A 21,760-nucleotide genomic window follows, 5' to 3' on the forward strand; every position below is an offset into this window, starting at 1 on the left:
GACCAAGTGGTTCTCTCGGAAGCCAGAAATGGTTTTTGAGTGCCGGCCACGCCTAGGGTACCCTCTCGGGGCGTGACAATACCCCTATTGGTAATACTATAGCCCCGTACGCAATCAGTACATCTCCATAGCCCCTCAACCACTCTATGTATAGCCCCTAAGGCAATCGTTCTACCCAATAATTCCTACATCTCTATACTCTAGAATCCAGTTACATGCCAGAACCAAACACGTAGAGATGGATTATTATTTTTTCAGAGAAAAGGTGGCCAGGGACTATATAAGAGTATATTATACTCCCTCACTGGGGAGTATAACTCTATTAGAACTCTACAATGTACACCAAAGCACAACCTATATAAGTAGTTGTAGACACGAGTTGCATCAATACGATTGAACTTCCTTTTCCTTTTTGTGCAAGGTGCATAATTGAGAATCAATACAACTGTTTTCTAAAGGAAGTCATTTGCACCTATGGTGCACATACATTCACGAATAATACTAACTAAAACTGTAACATCATTATTGATCTCTCATGTCACCAAATAAAGAAGTACGGGTTTACTAAATAATAATAGTAAAAAGTACTATTACATTATTGAATAGTAAATAGTAAATGTTGTCTAATAAAGAGTGTTTTTCCCTCTTAATCAGTTTGCCTCTACATCACTAATATCATTGTCGATTGTCGTCCAGTAGATCAATTTATGTAGGAATCCAAACACCAGCAGTAATAATCAGACCGTGAGATTTCCAGCAACTGTGAAGGCGTCATCCTCTCAAACTCACTTTGCCCCCATGACCCAAAAATATTACAATGTCGTGGGTCAATGACAAGTGGATAGTCCTCCCTTCTATGAGCTTGTGATTTCATTCTCATGTACAGCCTCATTGTTGCAACACAGTCATCATATGGATCTTGCACTCCTCTTTGAATCTCATACCTATCCATCACAAGATAATTAATGTTCATTCTGTTGGTCAAACTAACTAATGTTAAGTGTGAATTCAAACACAAAATCTTTGATTTAAATTTTTGAAATAAGTTTTCACATTTAGAAACTGATAAAAAGTAATGTAAAGTCACAATAGTTAACAATTCAAAGTATTTGAAAAAATTATGGTAAAAAAAATCCTTTGATATACTAGTGAAATATTTCTAAATTTGTCGTACCCAAGATAATTTTTGCTCAAGTACTTGAGAGAGTTGCTGATCTTGTTTGTATCCATCAGTGGAGGGTATTTTGCAGCATCCCTTCACAGAAATTAAAAATGTTGAAGAAACGTCAAGCAATAGGTGGAATTTACATATAGTCTTTATTATATATATATATATATATATATATATATATATATATATATATATATTATGAATATCAAGAAGTAGAAAAGGTGATAGAAATCACTCAAACTACTGAAAAGCATAAGTTAAATCTATTGACAAAATCAATGATCGACCTATTTAAAAATTGTGTGGATCCTGCATTTCCTATTGGTAGTCTATAAGGCATATATTTAGCCTTCTGGTAGTTGTGGTACTGACTTGAATAGTCTTTTCCCTTTTTAGAAGTGGGTTGGAAAGTGTTCTTAAGCATATTCCTTGTAAATGAAACCTAGGTATTGTTGAAGGTAACTTAGCTTATATTAAATTATTATTTACCTATTATGCCAGATATTGTATATTACTGAAAGATGCTAATTTTAATGAAGCTTTAAATTTGCATTTTCAAGTAAAAAGAAAAAATTTATTCAAACTGGCTCGAATGGTTATAAGCTACAAAGAGCTTAGTAAAAATTGTGTTTTTGATGGAGTTTTTATTCCTAACAAAAATAATTTAATTAATCTTGCTAAAGGAAAAACTTACTTTCCAAAATTTGATTGTAAAAATGGGGTTTGGCAAATTAGACTTGCAAAGAATTCAATTTCTTTAACAACATTTAGCACTCCGAATGGACATTAAGAATGGTTAATGATGTCTTTTGGATTAAAATTCAATTTTCGAACAAAAGATAGCTTATTCAGCAAATTACAAAGAACTTTTGCAAGAAATAAAATATCATATCATAAATATCAAGAAGTAGAAAAGGTGATAGAAATCACTCAAACTACTGGAAAGCAAAGATATATATATACACACACTAACAGATTATAATTAATTGCCTCAACACGATGGTTGTAAATAAAGGACTTACCTTATCATTACTGATGGGTACTCGAGTTGCAAGCAATTCAAATGATGATCCAAATTGTGACCAACAAGGATCCTAGCCATTCCACTTGTAGAACGAATTTGCCAAAGAGGTTCCCCATTACAAAGATAATGTTGAATCTTTCTTGATACTTGATTTAGTGGCACTGCATCACTCATGTATTCTGGCCTTACCCCCGATGTTTCGTACCTAAATATTCAATTCGTTTACATTAGTTAGTTAATCAACCTTTAGTACATTAATTAATTAATTACCTGTAATCAGTGATTGGAATATTTGGTTCAACGTAGGAGTCATAGAGTATTCTTTCATGTTCATCAATGAGGCAAACTCTTGCACAAAGGTCAAGAGAGCCATCGATGCCACCCCCTACTATTTTGCAGGAAAGAGCAACAACTTTTCCACGGATATGGTCAATCCTTAAGTCCTCTTGAAACCCCAATCTAGCCATGCGATAGAGCAAACCCTGAAAATTAACCAACACAACTATAAGGATTTGAGCGAAATACGGCGTCAAATGGATAAGTTGGGTTTTTTTACAGATTAATTTGAGTTAAATTTTATGGGTCAATTTGACCTACATATTCCGCTCTAATTGACCAACCTTTCAGGTGTCCGCTAACTTTTTGGTTATGACCAAAATGACTTATCAATGAATATATATTGAACTCATCCAATCTATATTTTTTTTTGAGATTATAGTTTTATGGACTTAAAAGGCAGAAAAACATTAGTATAAATTGATAACCATTGTTGTGGAGTTTGAATAAACATACATTATTTGAGCGTGAGAGTTGACACAATTCCTTGTGTGCCCTTAGTGCATTCTGGCTAGGAAGGAACGTCAAACAAATGTCACATCCTCGCTTCTTAAAAATCTTCTCACAATCAGCCTTTGGTAATGGCCCTAAAAAAATATAGAGAGAGAGAGAGCAAAATTTGGTAGCAAATGTATAATCATGTTACAAGTCACATGACTAATTAATTAGCAGAAAAAGTTAATTAGATCAGTAATATTGGAACTTGTTTCTAGAAAAAAATAATTAGTATATACCGATAAGGTGTTGTCTCAAAGAATCAAAAGATCGACAGTGTTTTTCGCAAATCCAACACATGGGTTCATGAACTGAATGACACGATGTCCTCATGTGTTCAACTAGAAGCTCCATTTGGTTGAACTTCTTATAGCATGCTGCACATTTGATCCTGTAGCCCATGAAATTTGTAAAGAATTTTAAGTTGACGATATAAATAAATTTACAAAACCTAATTATTTGTATACATGGTAAGTACAATTAAACATGATAAAACATTAATTAACCTATTTTTATGGATTAAAATTCACTGATTATAAGGAAAATCGTGTGTAATTTAAATCCATTTGAAAGAGTATATATCGCTATTATGAATGAAACAAAATCAAGTTAGTAAAACTTTGTGAAAAAACACATTTATAATACCTGAGAGTCTGAGAAGTCTCATCCCTATGGTCCATGACAGTAGTAGTAATGCTTAAGAAATATTAAAAATTGAATAGAGACGTATGAAAGGTGAGAATAGTTGAGAGGGCATCAAGGTATTTATATAGGTAACAAAAGGTGAGGCCTCTGAATTTTTCTTTTGGTGCTAATTAGGCAAGATTTTGTAAATTATCAAGTACATTATTAAAAAAATCCATATATTTACAGTATAGATTAAAAATCTCACTTTTATAAGATTTTTAATCCATACATAGATCTATATCCATATAGACTAAATTAAATATGCAAAACAGACAGCCGTTGTAGTATCAAAATGCTTGGGGACAATTGGGCTATTCTAGAATATTTGAGAGGAAGTGATCAAAATGATCCTTAATGTATAGGGGTTTAATTGTCTGGTCCTTGATATATGCCAATTAATGAATGTAGTCCTAAAATGTTATTCCCTTCCTTCCATATTAAGTGAATTTGTGAGGCAATGCACATATTAAAAAAAACTTTTAATGACATAATTTGGACCATATTTTCCACTATTGCTCTTTGTAAAATCATAAATATAACTTTGCAAGTAGTGTGATTTATCTCCTAGAAAATATAAAACTTCAATAAATGAAAGGGCAAATGTGAAAAAAAATTCAAACATCTATCTTGAACTTTGAATAATTCAATTATTTTAAACAATAAAAAAATTTCTCAAAAATTCACTTAATATGAAATGAAGAAAATATAATTTTTAAATTTGTCTGTTAACTTTTACAGAAAATTGCTAAATTTGAGAGTTAAGGACCAAAATAATCATATTTTACATAATTAAGAACTATATTCATTAAGTGATATATATCGAGGACCAAAACAACTCAATCCCGTCCACACATTAAGGATCATTTTAATCATTTTCTCAATTTTTGACAACACCCTATATATCCTAGAATCTAAAGTTCTAAAAAGAACTTTTATTTATGCTTCGCGTACCATAAAATATTTAAATTCTTACACGTCACCATAATTAATTTATCCCTTTTCCAAATTTACCGACTATATTTAAAAGGTAAATATTAATTAATATATTTTGTAGTTTTACTCTTGTGTGACCTAACTAATTTAGGCGTACATATTAATACAGAGATATCAAATAAATGAATTAGTGTTGAACTCAGAATATATTAAAATAAGATGAGTTAATAATGAGTGAGTGATTAATCCGTTTAAATATTACATGGGTTGATATAAACTGAATCAAAATGAGAATAATAAGTCATAACCCATTTCACCCCATTAAGAGGAGAAAGGAAGGGGATAGGGGTGAGGGCGAGTGTAGTACAGAGTAGGTATGCTAATATATTCCTTAATTATGAGTAAATATTATCATTAATCTTACCATTCAGTTTTTAGTAATTTGTGTGACATTCTAATTAATAGTAAAAAATATCACCTATTTGAAACAACTAACTAATAATTGGTTCACATATTTATTTCAATATTATAATGTTTAAAATAACTAAATAATAATTATCGAGTACATTATAAGCACAACATAAGATTGACGAATAAACCCTAGTATAGATACGTAATTTTTTTTATCTTTCCCGAGTTTTAACTCAATTTTATCTTTAAATATTTATTTTATAATCTAATTTTTATTTCAATTTTTTAAAATTTGTTTTAGTAGATTTTATTTGAGAAAATTGAAAACCACAAAAAAAATAGTCTCTTTTAGATAATATTTCAATTTTCAAGATTTTTTTTTTACAAAAAGTATGTCTTTTGATTATTTTTTTTCATTTTTGATATTTAGTTAGTATTTTATTATTAATTATATTTTAAAAAATAAAACCAAGAGAGAACCGGTGATCTTTTGCCTGTTGAGTACAAAGATTTCCATTACAAATTTTTGTCTTACCTACAATATTCTGACCAAGACACTGACCTGCGCACATACATACACTCACATTTTTTGCTCCCCAAGAACCACCTGCACACTCACGTTTTTTTCTTTTTGTCCTTCACCACTAGAATCTTACACACTCACACAATTCCTCATACCACACAGAGGATCTTTCACCCTCACACTAATATACACTCAACACCTCACAAAACCCTCACCAGGCAGCACACACTCACGTTTCTTTGACTAGTTCACCACTCCAAATCACACCTTCACTCAATGATATAGGGGACAAGAAGGCACTTAATTAAGAGATAGAGGGGACTAGAAAGCACAGATCGATGCCGAAGCTCATGATGAGAGACCATTCATCCACAGAAACTAGAGAAAGAAAACTAATAAATGGGCGAGGTTGCGTTCACGCGTCTTGACCCAAATCTGCTTTATAAAAAATATATAAATACTTGATTCAACAAACGAGTAGACTCAATCTTAGGTGTGATATACAAGGAGAGGTCGCGTTTATTGATAATTGTATATCGAGGTTGAGGTCACAATTTTGCGTTGTTAAGACTAATTAAATTCAACAATTTAAGCAAAAATAATTTATCCATGATTAATTTAAGTCAAGTATCAGTTGATAAAAGCGATCGTGTTAGAACCACGAGACTCAGTGGTGCCTCATATCTTCAAAAAAGGTGACTTGAAACATCATAACTCAATTCAAGTGGCGACTCTATAAATAAAATAATCTATATTCAATGCCGTTACTTTATTTGAAAAAAACTTTTTTTTGATTCCTCAGTCATGCAAAAAGGAGTGTGACACCTATAACACGCTTAAACTTAACCTTAAAATCGAACTTTATAAACTTTGAAAACCTAAGTGTTGAAGTGTTTTATGGCCATAATGGGCATTAAAGCAGATTATAGATAGCGCACTATACTATTTTTTACAACCCCCACCCCCCACCCCCAAAAAAAAAATCCACATTATTTTAGTCACTTTTTCTTTTTTAATTCTTCCATTATTTTGGTTGAATTTTTGACATATTTAGTTACAGCGTTGTCTACCTAATTGCAGTTATAATTTGTATTAGTTACCTGTCGTTGGTCAGGTTGTAACCCTTCTTATTACCAAGCTATTTTCAAGAAAGGGATTGAAAGAGTGGAGTGCATTTATTTTATAAACAGATAAAATGAGTCACTAAAATAAGATTGTACACTTTGTTTAGTTCAACTTGTGTCTCGTTGGCTCGCTTTGACACAGTAATGTTAAAGGAAAATGATCATGTCGTCAATAAGGTTGTCCAAAAAGGTAAACAAACCTTCTACATATGGATTTGGGCCATATTTTGTCTCACTGACTCCCAGATATTAGAGCTATTGACTGGAAAATGAACTAAGGTCCTTCTTTTGTTGTTAAAATACTCCCTCATTTTCATATTATATGGTACTATTTTTTTGTCCCAATTTATGTGATATATATATATATATATTTAAAAAATAAATTATCTTAACAAATGTCATACTTCTTTTTAGAAATATTTAACTTTAAATTTTCCATATTTACTCTTATTCTGCGAATTGTAGCCACATATATGACTTGTCTTGAACAATAAACTTCGCAAATTTATTTTTTTTCATAAATTTTATGTCGAGTCAAACACCATCATGTATATTGAAATAAAAAAGGTAGTTCATTCCAAAAAATAAAAGATTTTTGCATTTGTAAACAATTTAATTATCGACTTCATATCTTTCCCTAAATAATTATAGTCTGCAGGCCAAAAAGGGAAGGGAGTTTGGTATAATAGATTGCATAGTGTGAAACGAGGCGGCAGTAGCAAAGTATGTATGGAACATTGCAAACAAGGCTGACAATCTATGGGTAAAATAGGATGCCAAATGAATAAGTTGGGTTACGTTTTGACATGTCAAATTGGTATACAATCCTCATATTAGTTATTAAAACTGTAACATTATTATTGAATCTCAGGTGACGTACAAACTTACTAAATAATAATAGTAAAAAGAAGTACTATTACATTATTGAATAAGTGATGTAGTAGTAAATGTTGTCTAATAAATATCGTCTAGTAGATCAATTTCTTAGGAATCCAAACACCAGCAATAATAATCAGATCGTGAGATTTCCAGTAATTGTGGAGGTGTCATCCTTTCAAGCTCACTTTGCCTCCACGACGCAAAATTATTACGATTTTGTGGGTCAATGGCAAGTGGATACTCCTCCCTTTTATGAACTTGTGATTTCACTCTCATGTACAACCTCATTATTGCTACACACTCATCATACGGATCTGGCACTCCTGTCTGAATCTCATATCTATCGATCACAAGACAATTAAGATTGATTCTGATTAGTATGGGAGTCAAACTAACAAATGTTCTGGGTGAATTCTAACATAAAAATTAATTTTTATTTTGAAATAATTTTACATATTTTGAAACTATATAAAAAGTACTTTAAGTCACTAATGATTACTAAATTCAAAGTATTTAGAAATTATTTGATAAAATTATGATTAACAGTAAATATCATTTCACTGTCCAGATAGTAATTAAGTCAAACAAATTAAAACTGGAAAAGTATATATTTACAAAACTTCTAACATTTGAAATATTTCAAAATTTGTCTTGAGAAATAGTTTCACTTTTTTTTTTCTCCAAATGAGATTTTATTTTGAATGTCCAAACATATGTAACTTCAACTTTTGAATACTCTTTTTAAACTAAGCGCAACCCTTTTCCTAACTTTAACCAAATGTTAAAAATGCCTTCTCAGACTCCTTTCTTTTAGGATTCTATACTATACTTGGTACCAATACAAATAAATAATATTATTAGTAGAATGACATAATAAAATAATCCAAATTTGCTTATTAATTTACGTACCCAAGATAAGTTTTGGTCAAGTACTTGTGTGAGTTGCTGAGCTTGCTTGTTTTCATCAATGGAGGGTATTTTGCCGTATCCCTTCATACAAATTAAAAATGTTGAAGAAACATCAAATTATAGGAGGAATTTACATATAATCTTTATTTCGATTGTAATTAATCGGAGTAATTAATTTACATATATAATATAAAGAATTGTTACACTAATATATTATAATTGATTGCCTTATTTATCATATTATTAATTGTGCATGCATGTTGTGAAAACTCGAACTTACCTTATCATCATTGTTGGGTACTCGAGTTCTAAGCATTTAAAATCATGATCCAAATTGTGACCAACAAGGATCCTAGCCCTTCCACTTTTAGAACGAATTTGCCAAATAGGTTCCCCATTACAAAGATAATCTTGAATCTTTCTTGATACTTGCTTCAGTGGCATTGCATCCCTCATATATTCTGGCCTTATTCCCGATGTTTCATCCCTAAACATTAATATTATTCAATTCGTCTATATTATATTAATTAATTAAACTTTAGTACATTAATTAACTTGTACTATAATTAATTAAGCAATTAATTACCTGTAGTTAGTGATTGGAATATTTGGTGCGACATAGGACTCAAAGAGGATTCTTTCATGTTCATCAATGAGGCAAACTCTTGCACAAAGATCAAGAGAGGCATCGGTGCCACCGCCTACTATTTTGCAAGAAAGAGCAACAACTCTTCCTAGACTATTCTCAATTTTTAGTTTATCTTGAAACCCCAACCTAGCCATGCGATTGAGCAAACCCTAAAAATCAACAAACACAACTATAAGGATTTGAGCATAATTGGATGTCAAATGAATAGATTGAGTTACGTTTCGACAGATCAAATTTATGTTAAATAATGGATATAATATCGTAACTTAATTTGTCCAATTGAAACATAATTTGATAATCATTGTTGTGTAATTTGAATAAGCATACATTATTCGAGCGTGAGAGTTGACATGATTCCTTGTGTGCCCTTAGTGCATTCCGACTAGCAAGAAATGTCAAGCAAATGTCACATCCTCGCTCCTTGAAAATCTTCTCACAATCAGCCTTTGGCAATGGCCCTAAAAATTCATATAAACCACAATTTGGTCTCAACACATAATCAATTAGACTAGTACATACTATTGCTATTTGTTGCTAGGAAAAAAAATAAATGAGGTTATTACCAATGAGATGCTCTCTCAAAGATTCAAAAGATCGACAGTGTTTTTTGCAAATCCAACATATGGGTTCATGAACTGAATGATAAGATGTCCTCATGTGTTCAACTAGATGCTCCATTTTGTTGAACTGCCTATAGCATGCTGCACACTTATTCCTGTAGACCATGAGAGTTTAAGTTCTACAGATTGACGATATAAACAAATTTACACAATCTAGTCATTTGTATATGAGGTAAGTATTGCTATCATGAATGAAACAAATACTTGAATACTTTGTTTATATGCATTAATAAATATAGTTTAAATGCATTAGTATAATTATATTATTTTTGTTTTGTAAAGATCATTGGATCAGAATCTTAATAGGATAGAATCTCTGTTACCCTAAGATATAAAAAGAGGTTAGGCTTTATGTTCCCCTCCATTTGGTTTTTAAAAACTTAAAATGATAGAATGAGGGCACTTGAAAAAAAAATACTTGTATAAGATACAAAAACAACTTAATTAGTAAAACTTTGGGAAAAAACACACATATGTATAGTACCTTAGAGTCTCAGAAGACTCATATCTATGGTCCATGACAATAGTTGTAGTGCTTGAGAAATATTGAAAATTGAATAGAGAAAAGAGATGGATGAGAATAGTTGAGAGGGCGTCAAGGTATTTATATAGGTAACAAACAAAAGACGAAGCCTTTGAAACTTTTTTGAACCTACATTTTATTACAAAAATCATATGCGTATATTATATGGACTAAAAGTCTCGCTTTTATAAAATATATATCTGGATTGGTTAAATATGCACAATGGAAAAACCTTTGTAGTAATCAAAGTGCTTGGGCCCCCCTCAATTGGGCTATTACTAGAATATTTGACAGAACCATGTCCTAGAATCAGATAGACCACTCATATCTAAGGTTCTAAAATAATTTTTGTTTAAATTTTACGCGCCTGATATCCTAAATATTTAAATTTTCACATGTCAACATAATTGATTTATTCCTTTTCCAAATTTACCGATAAAAATTTGTAGTTTGACTCTTGTGTGACCTAACTAATTAGGTGAACATATCAGTTTAGGGATGTTAAATGGATGACCTAGAATTGAATTATTTAGAACATGTTAAAATAAAATGAGCGAGTCATTAATCGTTTAAATATTATTTGGTTCTGAATCAAGATGATGTCCCTTTTTGCGCAATTAAGTTTTTTCTTTTATAAAATGAAAATTGTTAGATTACATAATTAATAAATTTTAATTCATCAAACAAAAAAAGTCTTAAAAAAAACATCTTAATAATAGTTTTCATGGATCAATTTGAGCTACATATATAAAATTCAAATCAGCCTCTAGCTTTTAGATAGAATGAAATAGACTGGTCAAATGAGTTGAGTTAATATGTGAACCGATCATTAACTCGTTCAAACTCGAACAATTTGAACGGATCATATTTTTATGAATTAGTTTTATCATCCCTCAATATAACATAATGGTCCAAGTAAATATAGAGTAAAAGTTGAAGTTAGGAATGAATGAGATGCCACAATTATCTCGGATATATGGTTGTAAATTGAGTTGCAGCAAAGGCCTTCATGTGACAGACGCATTATCTTCCGTATGAAGTGAGAATAAATGCTTTATTGATACATATTTATCTTTATACGGTAGTAATGGAGTCTTCAAGTTTAATTTTTGACCCTACATGTCCTGTCAGAAAGGTCAAAATTAGCGTTAATATATTGACATGTATAAAATTGGTGATCAAGATTAAGTCAGAAAAAGAAAAAGCACTTTGAGTTGACATGTATAAAATTGGTGATCAAGATCAAGTCAGACAAAGACAAAGCATTTTTCATGAATTATACTATATGGTATAAAGGATAAGAAATTGGAAATCTTAATGCACTAAGGTAAAAATGGGACGTACTTTCGGCAAAAGCATTAATAGAGGCTGCAGATAAGGTAATATTCCTTTTGATGATGCTAGTTTTACTTTTACCTATTCAGATAAGCTTATTTAGGTTTTTAAACGGACTGATTCAGGCGGTAAATTAAGTTCTTCTCCTGTGATGCTATAGCTTACTACAATATCTTTAGATATTAGCACGCTTTAAGTTATTATTCTTTTTTCACTGCCTAATTGTAGTAAAGGGTCACGTACGTAGGATGTTTAAAGTAAGTGCGGGATCGATTCTTTGCTTAGCCAATACCTCTTATTCCTTATCATTAACTCTCTGATTCTTATGATAACATTGAAATGTGTATCTTTAGAACCAGACATGCATGATGCATGTATAGCTTTTGTAGAGACACCACCAGGAGTCCTCAACCTGTTTGAATTTATAACCCTCCTCTTAGAAGTTAGTAACTTGGCTAAGAGCCCAAGACCTTTTATGTTATATTTCAACCCTTTATAAGAATTATATATTTACCTATATAAAAGCAATGTTCACCATTATGAAAATATAACCTTATAAATTTACCTCATTACAACCATCTTACTCAAATATTTATGTAAAATTTGTCAAAAGAAATCTTGTAAACTTAAAAGCATAAGAACTAAAAGATGAAGTTGAAATCTTTTAGTAATCTGCCATTTTTAACACATAAAAATTGAAAAAGATGTTTTTGAGTAATTTTGGTAGTTATCAGTCAACTAAAATGTAAAGGTCAAATGTTATTATAAATACTTCTTAATTTTAGTTATTTGGAGATTAATATGTTAGTAGAAAATATAAAATATTTTTAGTATTTTTTAATTTTTATTTTAGTAATATTGATATGAAATGAGTCTAAGTAAAATAATATATAATCATTAGTTATTTGTACAATTGATCTGATTTTATTTGAGATTAAGGCGCGATTATTTTAATAATATATAGTAATAAATACTTCCTAAAATCTGTTCAATTATAGTATGATTCAAATTAAAGATATCATTTCTCAATTTGTGTGTGTTAACTTGTGCAAAGATCATTTTTTTCTTCCTCTATCTTAGTGTAAGATTTTCACCATAAGGTATTTGGTCAAACCTTTGACCTTTTCATTTTTCACTAACAAATAGTAGAAGTCACTCTATTTATAATTGAGATAAGTATTAAAAACACGTCTAAATTATTCTTTTTTTTGAGTTTCATACCTAAATTATTATGAGTGCGAGTTTCATACCTAAACTATCACTTATCAAATTGAGAAACACACCTCATGATGTGTGTAATACACTCTTTCTATTCTCTCTATTTTTTGAATTTTTTTTGCCACATGGCTAAAATATTCTATATTGACAAAAATTAAATAAACTATTAATATTAGTTAAAAGTTAAAACTAAAGTATTTCTATCCCCAAAATAAGAAATTATTTTTTTTAAAAATGAAATTATTTTTTAGAAAAAGTTATTTTTTAAAAAAAGTTTAAAATATTTTTCTCACTCATGTGTATGTATCTAACACAAAATGAGAAAAAAAATTGAATGCGGAGGGTTAGGTGTGGCGGGATAGAATTTTTTAAAAAATATATATATATAAAAATAATATCTAAATTATTATTTGAAGGGGGAGGGTAAAGATGAAGTAAGAATTTTTTTAAAAAACTTTTATAAAAGAAATTTAGAAAATAAAAATAAAACAAAATTTGGGGGGAGGGGGAGGGGGAGGATATGGTGAGAAAAAGTGGTGGAGTGGGGTAATAAAAATATTTTATATTTTATTTTATATTTTTTTTGAGGATGAGATAGTAATACTTTAGTATTTAATTTTAACCAATTCTAAGAATTTATTTAATTTTTGTCTAGGTGGAATATTTTGTCTATGTGGAGTGTGATGTGACAATTTTTTTAAAATGAAAGAGAGAGTGTAGCACACACACCACGGTGAGAGTGGAATAAAGAGAGAGATGTATTTCTCAAACTAAGAAGTGATAGTTTAAATATGAAACTCAAAAAAAAAAAAAAATTTAGGTGTGTTTTTTACACTTATCTCTAGTTTAGACGTGTTTTTGATACTTATCCCTTTACAATTTATTCAACTCTATCTTTTTGGCCAAAAATGGGACCCCTTAAAATATTCGTATATTATGCATGCTGCTAGAAAAAAGATGTAAATTTAGTGATTTACAGTACTGTGTGAAGAATAATATTTCAGCAGATTCTTGAGACTTGGGACCATTGCATGCATCTCTTCCCTTCTATTCTCTTTTTTGGTTCTAGCTGAGGAAGGATACAAATTTGCCTCTTTTTCCACCTTTTTAGCTTAAAAATCTCTTAACGTATTAGAAATGATAAAAATGCTCTCATTTTATCTATTGGATTAGATTTCCCTAGCATTAAATCTGATTCAGTAGGTGAAAGAGATATATCTTTGATCCTTTTTCGAAATAATTATAAATAACTATTTATGGTAAGTAGAGGTACTAATTACTTGAAAAATAAGACGACATAAACTACAAGTTATATTAAAGTAGAGTGATATATAGTGTAAAAAGGAATTTACGCACTATTAGTGTATATAAGTTTAAAACATTGGTCTGTGATTGATAAAAGTGTGCGAAACACTAATTATAGGACAAACAATTCTTTATTTATCTTTTTATATACTTTTCGTTTTGTGTAATTGTTTTAAGTTAGCTGATAAAGGAAAATAATTTTAATCCATTAATTTAGTTTAATCGTTATAATAAATTACTAGCATTAATTCTTTGATAAGTTATTATGATCTCCGATTATTATTAACAATTATTATCTGTAATTGGCTTATAACTAAAATAATGCAAAAAAGAAAAATATCCTTGCACTAGAAGGGTATAAAAATTATATATTGCTAATCTCATAAAATATTTTTATCTATCTAAATTCTAATCTCACTAGCTAAACGAACCTTATTGATGATAACTTTAATTTTGAAATTTGTTCCTTTTCTTTATTTTCATTGAGGTCAATTAATTGCTTAAGTTATGTAAGAAAGATTTTATGCGGAGTTGTGGGCCACGTGTGTTCATAGCAAAATCTTGACCTTGGTGTGAGACAGGACTCAACTAATAAAGGTGAAAAATACGTAACGAATATGAATGAATCTGCGAGAGAACATTTAGGGTATCTTTAGTATTAAGAAAAATATTATTTTAAAAAAAAAGTGTTTTTAATATATTTGATAAATAATATGAAGGTAGATATAGGATGGGTTTAAGAAGTAGGTGTGTGAGGGAGTGAGTGGTGTTAAAGACTAGGCTTTGGAGGGACATGGTGCTAGTTAGGGTATTAAACGATGGAGAAATCGGAATTTAAAATTTTGAGTTTATAATATTTTTAAATTAAAATATATTATAATAATTAAAATTATAATTAAATTTTTTTAATTTTTTTTAAAAAATACGAAATATGAGTAAAAATTGTTGAATTCCATTTTGTTGTAGATCCGTCCTTATCGGTGGACAGTGAGGATGAATGAAGGTCTTTTTAGCGACTAATATTTAATATTTGATCTCAATAATTTGTGTAAGTTTTATTATCTTTATAAAATCTTCAATAATTTTTCTCTTAAGACTGTCAACTCAAGAGCTTTTGCTTGTTCTTGAATTGATGGAATGTTGTTGGAATTTCACCACGAACATGAAGGTATGAAAACTTGCGGTGCGGCTCACCACTTAAATGAAGTGTTGATAGATATTTTACTAAAAAGATCATTTCATCGGAGAAATCTTTAAAATACGGAAAAGGATCAAAAATGTTTTTGAACACTATGCATAATTAAACAAAAATATCCTCAGTTAATAATTTAATTTAAAACTATCTTTTAACGTCAATAATTTAATCCACAAATTTATTTATAATAATTTGATTCAAAAATAAAGACAAATAAAAGCACACGCATGCACAAGAATTGGAAACCACATTGTAACGACTCATTAGGTCGTCTTGAGAACTAGAACTTTTTATTTTATAAAAGGCTCATTTCGTAAACTTTTAATGAGTATTTAGACTATTCGATAACCATAGTTATTTAGTTGAGGGGTAAATTTAAATAACTAATTTAATTAGTGGCTAATTGATAATTTATTTAACATTCTATATCAATTATTAAAGAAAAATGATAGAGTTTATTAATTTTGATACATAATTAAATAGAAAAGAAACGAAATAACAGAGAAAAAACCTTATCTGTGCGGCGACAGAGAAGAATGTCATGTAAGAATACCTTTATTTCTTTCATTAAATATTTAGCATTAAATGATAGTATGTATATGTGATTTAAAGAGTTGTAATATATTATAATATAGATTAGATATGAAGAATTGGCTTGGAAGGTGATAGTGTGTGCATGTGGGATTGGGGAGACAAACCTTAGTGGTGAATGTCTACAAATTGTTGGTTGCAGGGAATTGATGCAACTGTCCAAATTGATCTCCATTATTTCTTCGAATTTTTCTTATAGTTATTATTTTATAATTTAAATTTTAATATATTGAGATAGGTAATTAAATAATAAGTGCATTGTATTATATGGATACCATTAAAGTTATGTTATTTGGAGGAATTGAGACTTAAACCTTGCTTAATATTTAGGAATATAAGACTTGAGATATTAGTTGGTATCAAAATTTAGGAATTGATTATAGATTTGGATGAGTTATTAAGTCTAGGCTAGATATATAGTAATATGAGTGTTTATAGACTCGTGTGCTTATAAATATTATATATTTGATAGATTGGAAATATTTTGAGGCATCGAAGAAAGGAAAGACACTGGTGGATTAGCTTGTTTGACTTGGGTTCTTCAGTTGAGGTAGGTTATGATTTCATTATGTATCATAGATAGACTCTTAATAGCGATTGATAGTCATTGAGTAATGTGTGAAGTTTACTATGCATTTAATTATTGTGATTGGTCTGAAATTTCGAGACCGTAAAATCCATAATCTTGAACTTGCCCTATCAAAAATGATGTCTTAAATCAAGAAGACTTGATGAAATGTTGTTAATGAAGTGAAATATAATAATAAAGAATGATAAATTAATTATATTTGGATTCCGAGTCACATTCCGACATGGTATATTTGGATCGGGTGTCACATTTCGATACGATATATTTGAATCAGGTGTCACATTCCGACACGATATATTGGATCGGGTGTCACGTTCCGACATGGTAATATTAAAGGAAACAACTTAAAATGACTTAATGTTACTCAATCTCCAATAACTCATCTTCCAAAAGAGCGTGATTTGGAGGCCTGAATCCTCATGTGTGATCTTGATATTGTTAACTGGTTATGTAATTGTTCATTGTGTTGTCACTTGATCTTGATCTTGTTGGTTGCCACCTGTTAAGTGCTATGGTTGACTTTCCGCTATTATTTATATATATTAATTTCTATTTTGAGTCGGCCGATGATACCACTTAGTACATGTTGTCCTGTACTGACCCCTACTTGTATTTTTTTTCTTTGTTTTATTTTGTGGAGTGCAGAGAGTGTTCCATCGACTTCAACTCGACCTCAGCTCTAGTCAGTCTTCAGTATATCAGGTTCCAGGGTGAGCTATTCATTTTAGCTTGTGTTGGATTTTCTCGGACATGGTATGATGTCCTTAATTTTTAGACACATTATGTTATTTATTTATTTTGGTGTATGATATTTCCAGACCCAGTATTTTAGAATTAAATGTCCTTAAGGTGATGACTTTCAGGTTTTGGGAAAACGTATTTAATTGAACTTCCGCGTTATTGTCATATTTATTAGTTAAGATTTGTATCGTTTTTTCTCCTACCTAAGAGGTTAAGTGTGAATGCCACTCATGATCCATTTTGGATCGTGACACACATGGTACGAATGAAACTGATAATAGAGACAATTGTTCTCTTTGCCATGGCTACTTTTGTTTTTTTTCCTCTTTAACGAAAAGATTGGGTGCGTAGAAAATTAAAAAGTTGGAAAGCATAAGAATCTTCAAAACTCAAAACGGTCAAAAAGGCAAGCGACCAATAATCGTGTACGTAGTGGAAGTCGATTTGGATTGTATTTTTATGTTATGTATTGTTGTAATAATTGAGAAATAGAGTAGTTTTTAGCTAATTCTGTGTATCCTTTCTTACATGGTAACATGATTATCTATTTGTTGTCTAATTTATATCATAATGATTAATATGAACCCATATTATTAGTTTAATATTTATGTGTTTTATTTTCTCTCACTATTTTTTTTCTTTTATTATTAAATATTTCGAAGTCTTATAAACGGTCTGCATTATGTAAAATTTATTGTTGTATATTTACAAAAAGATCAAATTTTAATTTTGATGTTTTTTTTTTAGTTCAAGCATTGCAACAAGTCAATATTATTTAAATATCAAATAATTATCAAATTTAGTGCAACACTATTGAGCCATGTTTTATTATTTTAACTTCATATTATATTTGTTCATTGAAAATTTGCATTGCTTATATTTATACTTCATTAAGGTATGCATACATTCTACCTTCTTCAAACCTGACTTGTAGGATTTTACTGAGTATTTAATTATTATATGTCAGTTAAAAAAAAATTAAAACGTCTCTATAAAGTATGGCTTTAGGCCTCAAATATTGTTGAGACTACCCTCAAATAAAGATACGAGTTCCATCAAATCTAATAATCTTGAACATTATAGTTGTTAATAATTATTTAACATTTATCCAATAATTTAAAAAGTTAAAAATTTGAGTTCATAATACTTTAAATTCTGACTAGACGCTTCTGATCACTTCACTAATTCTTGTGAAGGTTATGAAACCACTTTTTTTCTTTCTTCTTCTGCAATTTGCTACAACTACTTCTATTTGTGCTACTTTAATTTGACAGCTAGAACAGAGCTTGCTCTCATAATCTAAATAATAATTGAATCAATTTTATTTTAGGGGATACCTTTTGATTGAACACTCCATTTAAGGAAGAAATTATTTTTGCTACAACATGTGGGCTCAAAGTTGTTAAGATTATATATTTGCACCTATAACAACATGTCTATCATATTAAAGGTTTAAATTGAGAAACTCAAATTAAATTATTATTAAATATAAAAATATGTCATTTTATTTTAGAATAAGCTAATAATAAAAGAGTCCGATGTAAAATGTAATTGAACGATGGAATCTCTTTCTAGTTTCGATCAATTATGGACTCCAGTTAGAAATGACAATGGGGCGGTATGGGTGCAGGGGTAAATTTAAAGCTATGTGGGGCGGGTCAGTCTCTAATCGGGTGCGGCAGGGTGGGTCAAATCTTAATTTTTTAAACTTATACAGGTGCGCAGAGGGGCGAGTCTCCTTTCATGTGTACGTAAATAAGTATCATATATTAATAATCATGCACTGCATATTCAGTTTATGCATGCATATTCATCTTAATTTTTGTTGTGAAGTTTATTTTATTCATCGCCCAAACTTAATTCCTATCCTTCATTGATTTTCTTTCTATCTCCATAATCTTAAGAGGAGAAATCAAAAGAAAAATGAATGAAAATAGAAAAGTAAAAACATGTTAGAAATATTAGTGCAATGTACCCATAATCTTGGATGGAGTTTCAAATATATATTCTTGATGTACTTCTCCTCTTTTTGCATTCTAATTATAATTTATTCATGGAAATGTTGCTTATTTGATAGCCTAATAAAAAACTTTTTAATTAAATACAGTTAAATTATTTTAAATATAACAATGATGATTAGTAAAACTTACCGAGGATATGACCTTAGATAGGAGGGTGTGGAGGACACATATCAGGATAGACGGCTAGTACATAGTGGCATTATTCCCCCTTATCTGTAGGCGTATTAACGCATTATGATTTCTTGTACTCTGATTTATGTTATTTATGTTATGTATGTTATGTTATCTTATGTTATTTATGGTATTTATGCTATTATTTGACGATATCTACTGTTTTTTTGGTGCTTTGATTATACTATTGTTTGGAACTCTTTCGTTATCTACTTTCCTACTTTTAATATTCTTGTCTGACCTTTTTTCCTATGCTTCAATTGAGCCGAGGGTCTTTCGGAAACAGCCGTCCTACATTGGTAGGAATCAGGTCTGCGTACACTTTACCCTCTCCAGACCCCACGATGTAGGATTTCACTGGGTTATTGTTGTTGTTGTATGGGGTGAAATGGGACGGATTGAAAATAAAAAAAATACTATGCGGAACATGACAAATTGACAACTATGTAAATTTGACTAAATCCATCCAGTACAGTTACGCCAAGTTTAATTAATGTTTTAGGATCTCAAAAACTTGACAAATTAAGGGGTATGTAGGGGAGAAAAAATGTTGGCTGATTAATTTAACTATATATTAAAAAAAATAAAAATAAGAGATGGACTCATGATGAATAAGAAACAATTAAATAGGAAAAGCATGCATGCATATAAGCACGTGCATGGCAAGTTTTTTTTTTTTTTTAATTTTAGTCCTACACAATATGATTATACCATGTTCCATTCGGCTCAAATTTGAACACAGCAACTGAAACTAACATGAAATTTCAGCATATGAGAAAGAACCCAAAAGCCCCAAATTAAAATCAAACCATCACACCCAAAAGCAAAGCAAAGACGGAGCAGAACACAGAGAGAGTAAACCAAAAGATGAAGGAGATACATGCCGGAGAAGAGACAAAGAAACTAAACAAATACAACGTAAGAGGCAACATCAGAACAGAGAAGCGGTGTTGTGAAGCAATCAAAAGAAGCAGTGTATCACCAACGAAAGCCACGTGTAGCTGCATGGACAAAGACGAAAATAGCCCTAGCTGAAGCAGGCATGTTGACCAAAGAGCAGCCTGCTTCTACCCTCTTCTACATATTAGTAAAAGTAGTATGTGCATGGCAAGTTCATTCCTTTAATTTGCCCCTTTTTTTTTTTTTGTGCATATGCAACTACTTTAATTTTCTTTTCTCTATAATTTTCACTTTTTATCATTCAAAGGTTCGAACCAAAAGAGGAAGAAAAGTTCCAACTTTGACTCACCTTATTGCCACATCATTTCTCCATCATTATCTGGCTTTCCTTTCGTAGATGATATATCACTGTAATAAAAAAAAAGGATATTTAATTATAATAATTTTTTTTACGATAATATTTATTATTATAAAATATATAATAATAATTGAGTTAATGTCAGTATATTTAGAATTGCTAAAGTCTTTAATGACATTTATATAGAATGTTAATATAAATACTCATATTTTTTATTGCCGCTAAATATAATATAACAATAATTATATTATTGTTGTTAAATATAATAAAAAAAATAATTATATATTGCCGTTAAATAATTATCACAAATATTTTATTTATTATAGTGTATCACAGCTTTTTTTTTCTTCTACAGGGAGCTGCTAGTATTTAAAGTAGATGAATACGTAATTTAGTTTTCTTAAGTTATTAGATTGTAAAGAAGAAGAAAAAATTTTCTTGCAAACGAAGATATGTGTTAAACGCAAGCATTTGTTTATTTTCATTGCAACTTACAACAACAACAACAACAACAACAACCCAGTGAAATCCCACATCGTGGGGTCTGGGGAGGGTAGAGTGTACGCAGACCTGACTCCTACCAATGTAGGACGGCTGTTTCCGAAAGACCATCGGCTATTTTCATTGCAACTTGTTGACTATAAATTAATTTGTGTTATATCTTATAAATTTATTTTCGCTTTTATCCACTGAACAAATCATAATACTGTACTAACTGTGATAAAGATTATTTACCGCCATGATGGAGGACATAGATTTTGTAATATAACGAGATAACAAATTAATATTAAATTACCTAATTACACTCTTTATTTATCATATTTTTCATTATTCCAATTCATTTCAAAAAAATTCAAAAATTCCTTCTTTCCATCCAAATATATTAATTCAGTAATTCGGAAACACTAATTTTGATTCATAAATTGTTCCTATGTTCAATGTATTATGCTTTAAATGTTACCTGCTAATACATAAAAACCTTAATTAATGTATCCGAATTACCATATTTTTAAGAGATTTATGTAAATTGAAAAAGAGTAGAGAAAAATGGT

General features: G+C 29.9%; 2 protein-coding genes across 2 annotated transcripts; both read right to left on the bottom strand.

The window, feature by feature from the left end:
* Positions 1-613: 613 nt before the first annotated feature.
* On the bottom strand, positions 614-3,706 carry LOC129874744 (RNA exonuclease 4-like). Its single transcript, XM_055950090.1, has 7 exons — positions 3,672-3,706; positions 3,266-3,417; positions 2,988-3,118; positions 2,466-2,677; positions 2,194-2,400; positions 1,175-1,255; positions 614-944 (listed from the first exon to the last, which is right to left on the bottom strand). Exons 1-7 carry the CDS (start codon positions 3,704-3,706, stop codon positions 701-703), a joined length of 1,062 nt encoding a protein of 353 aa, XP_055806065.1. The 3' UTR covers positions 614-700.
* Positions 3,707-7,688: 3,982 nt separating this feature from the next.
* On the bottom strand, positions 7,689-10,280 carry LOC129875066 (RNA exonuclease 4-like). The gene is made up of 7 exons (XM_055950494.1): positions 10,246-10,280; positions 9,705-9,856; positions 9,469-9,599; positions 9,079-9,290; positions 8,773-8,979; positions 8,493-8,573; positions 7,689-7,923 (listed from the first exon to the last, which is right to left on the bottom strand). The coding sequence occupies exons 1-7, from the start codon at positions 10,278-10,280 to the stop codon at positions 7,689-7,691; spliced, it is 1,053 nt and encodes a 350-aa protein (XP_055806469.1).
* Between the last annotated feature and the right edge of the window lie 11,480 nt (positions 10,281-21,760).

This window comes from Solanum dulcamara, chromosome 11 (assembly GCF_947179165.1).
Source record: "Solanum dulcamara chromosome 11, daSolDulc1.2, whole genome shotgun sequence".
Taxonomy (NCBI): Eukaryota; Viridiplantae; Streptophyta; class Magnoliopsida; order Solanales; family Solanaceae; genus Solanum; species Solanum dulcamara.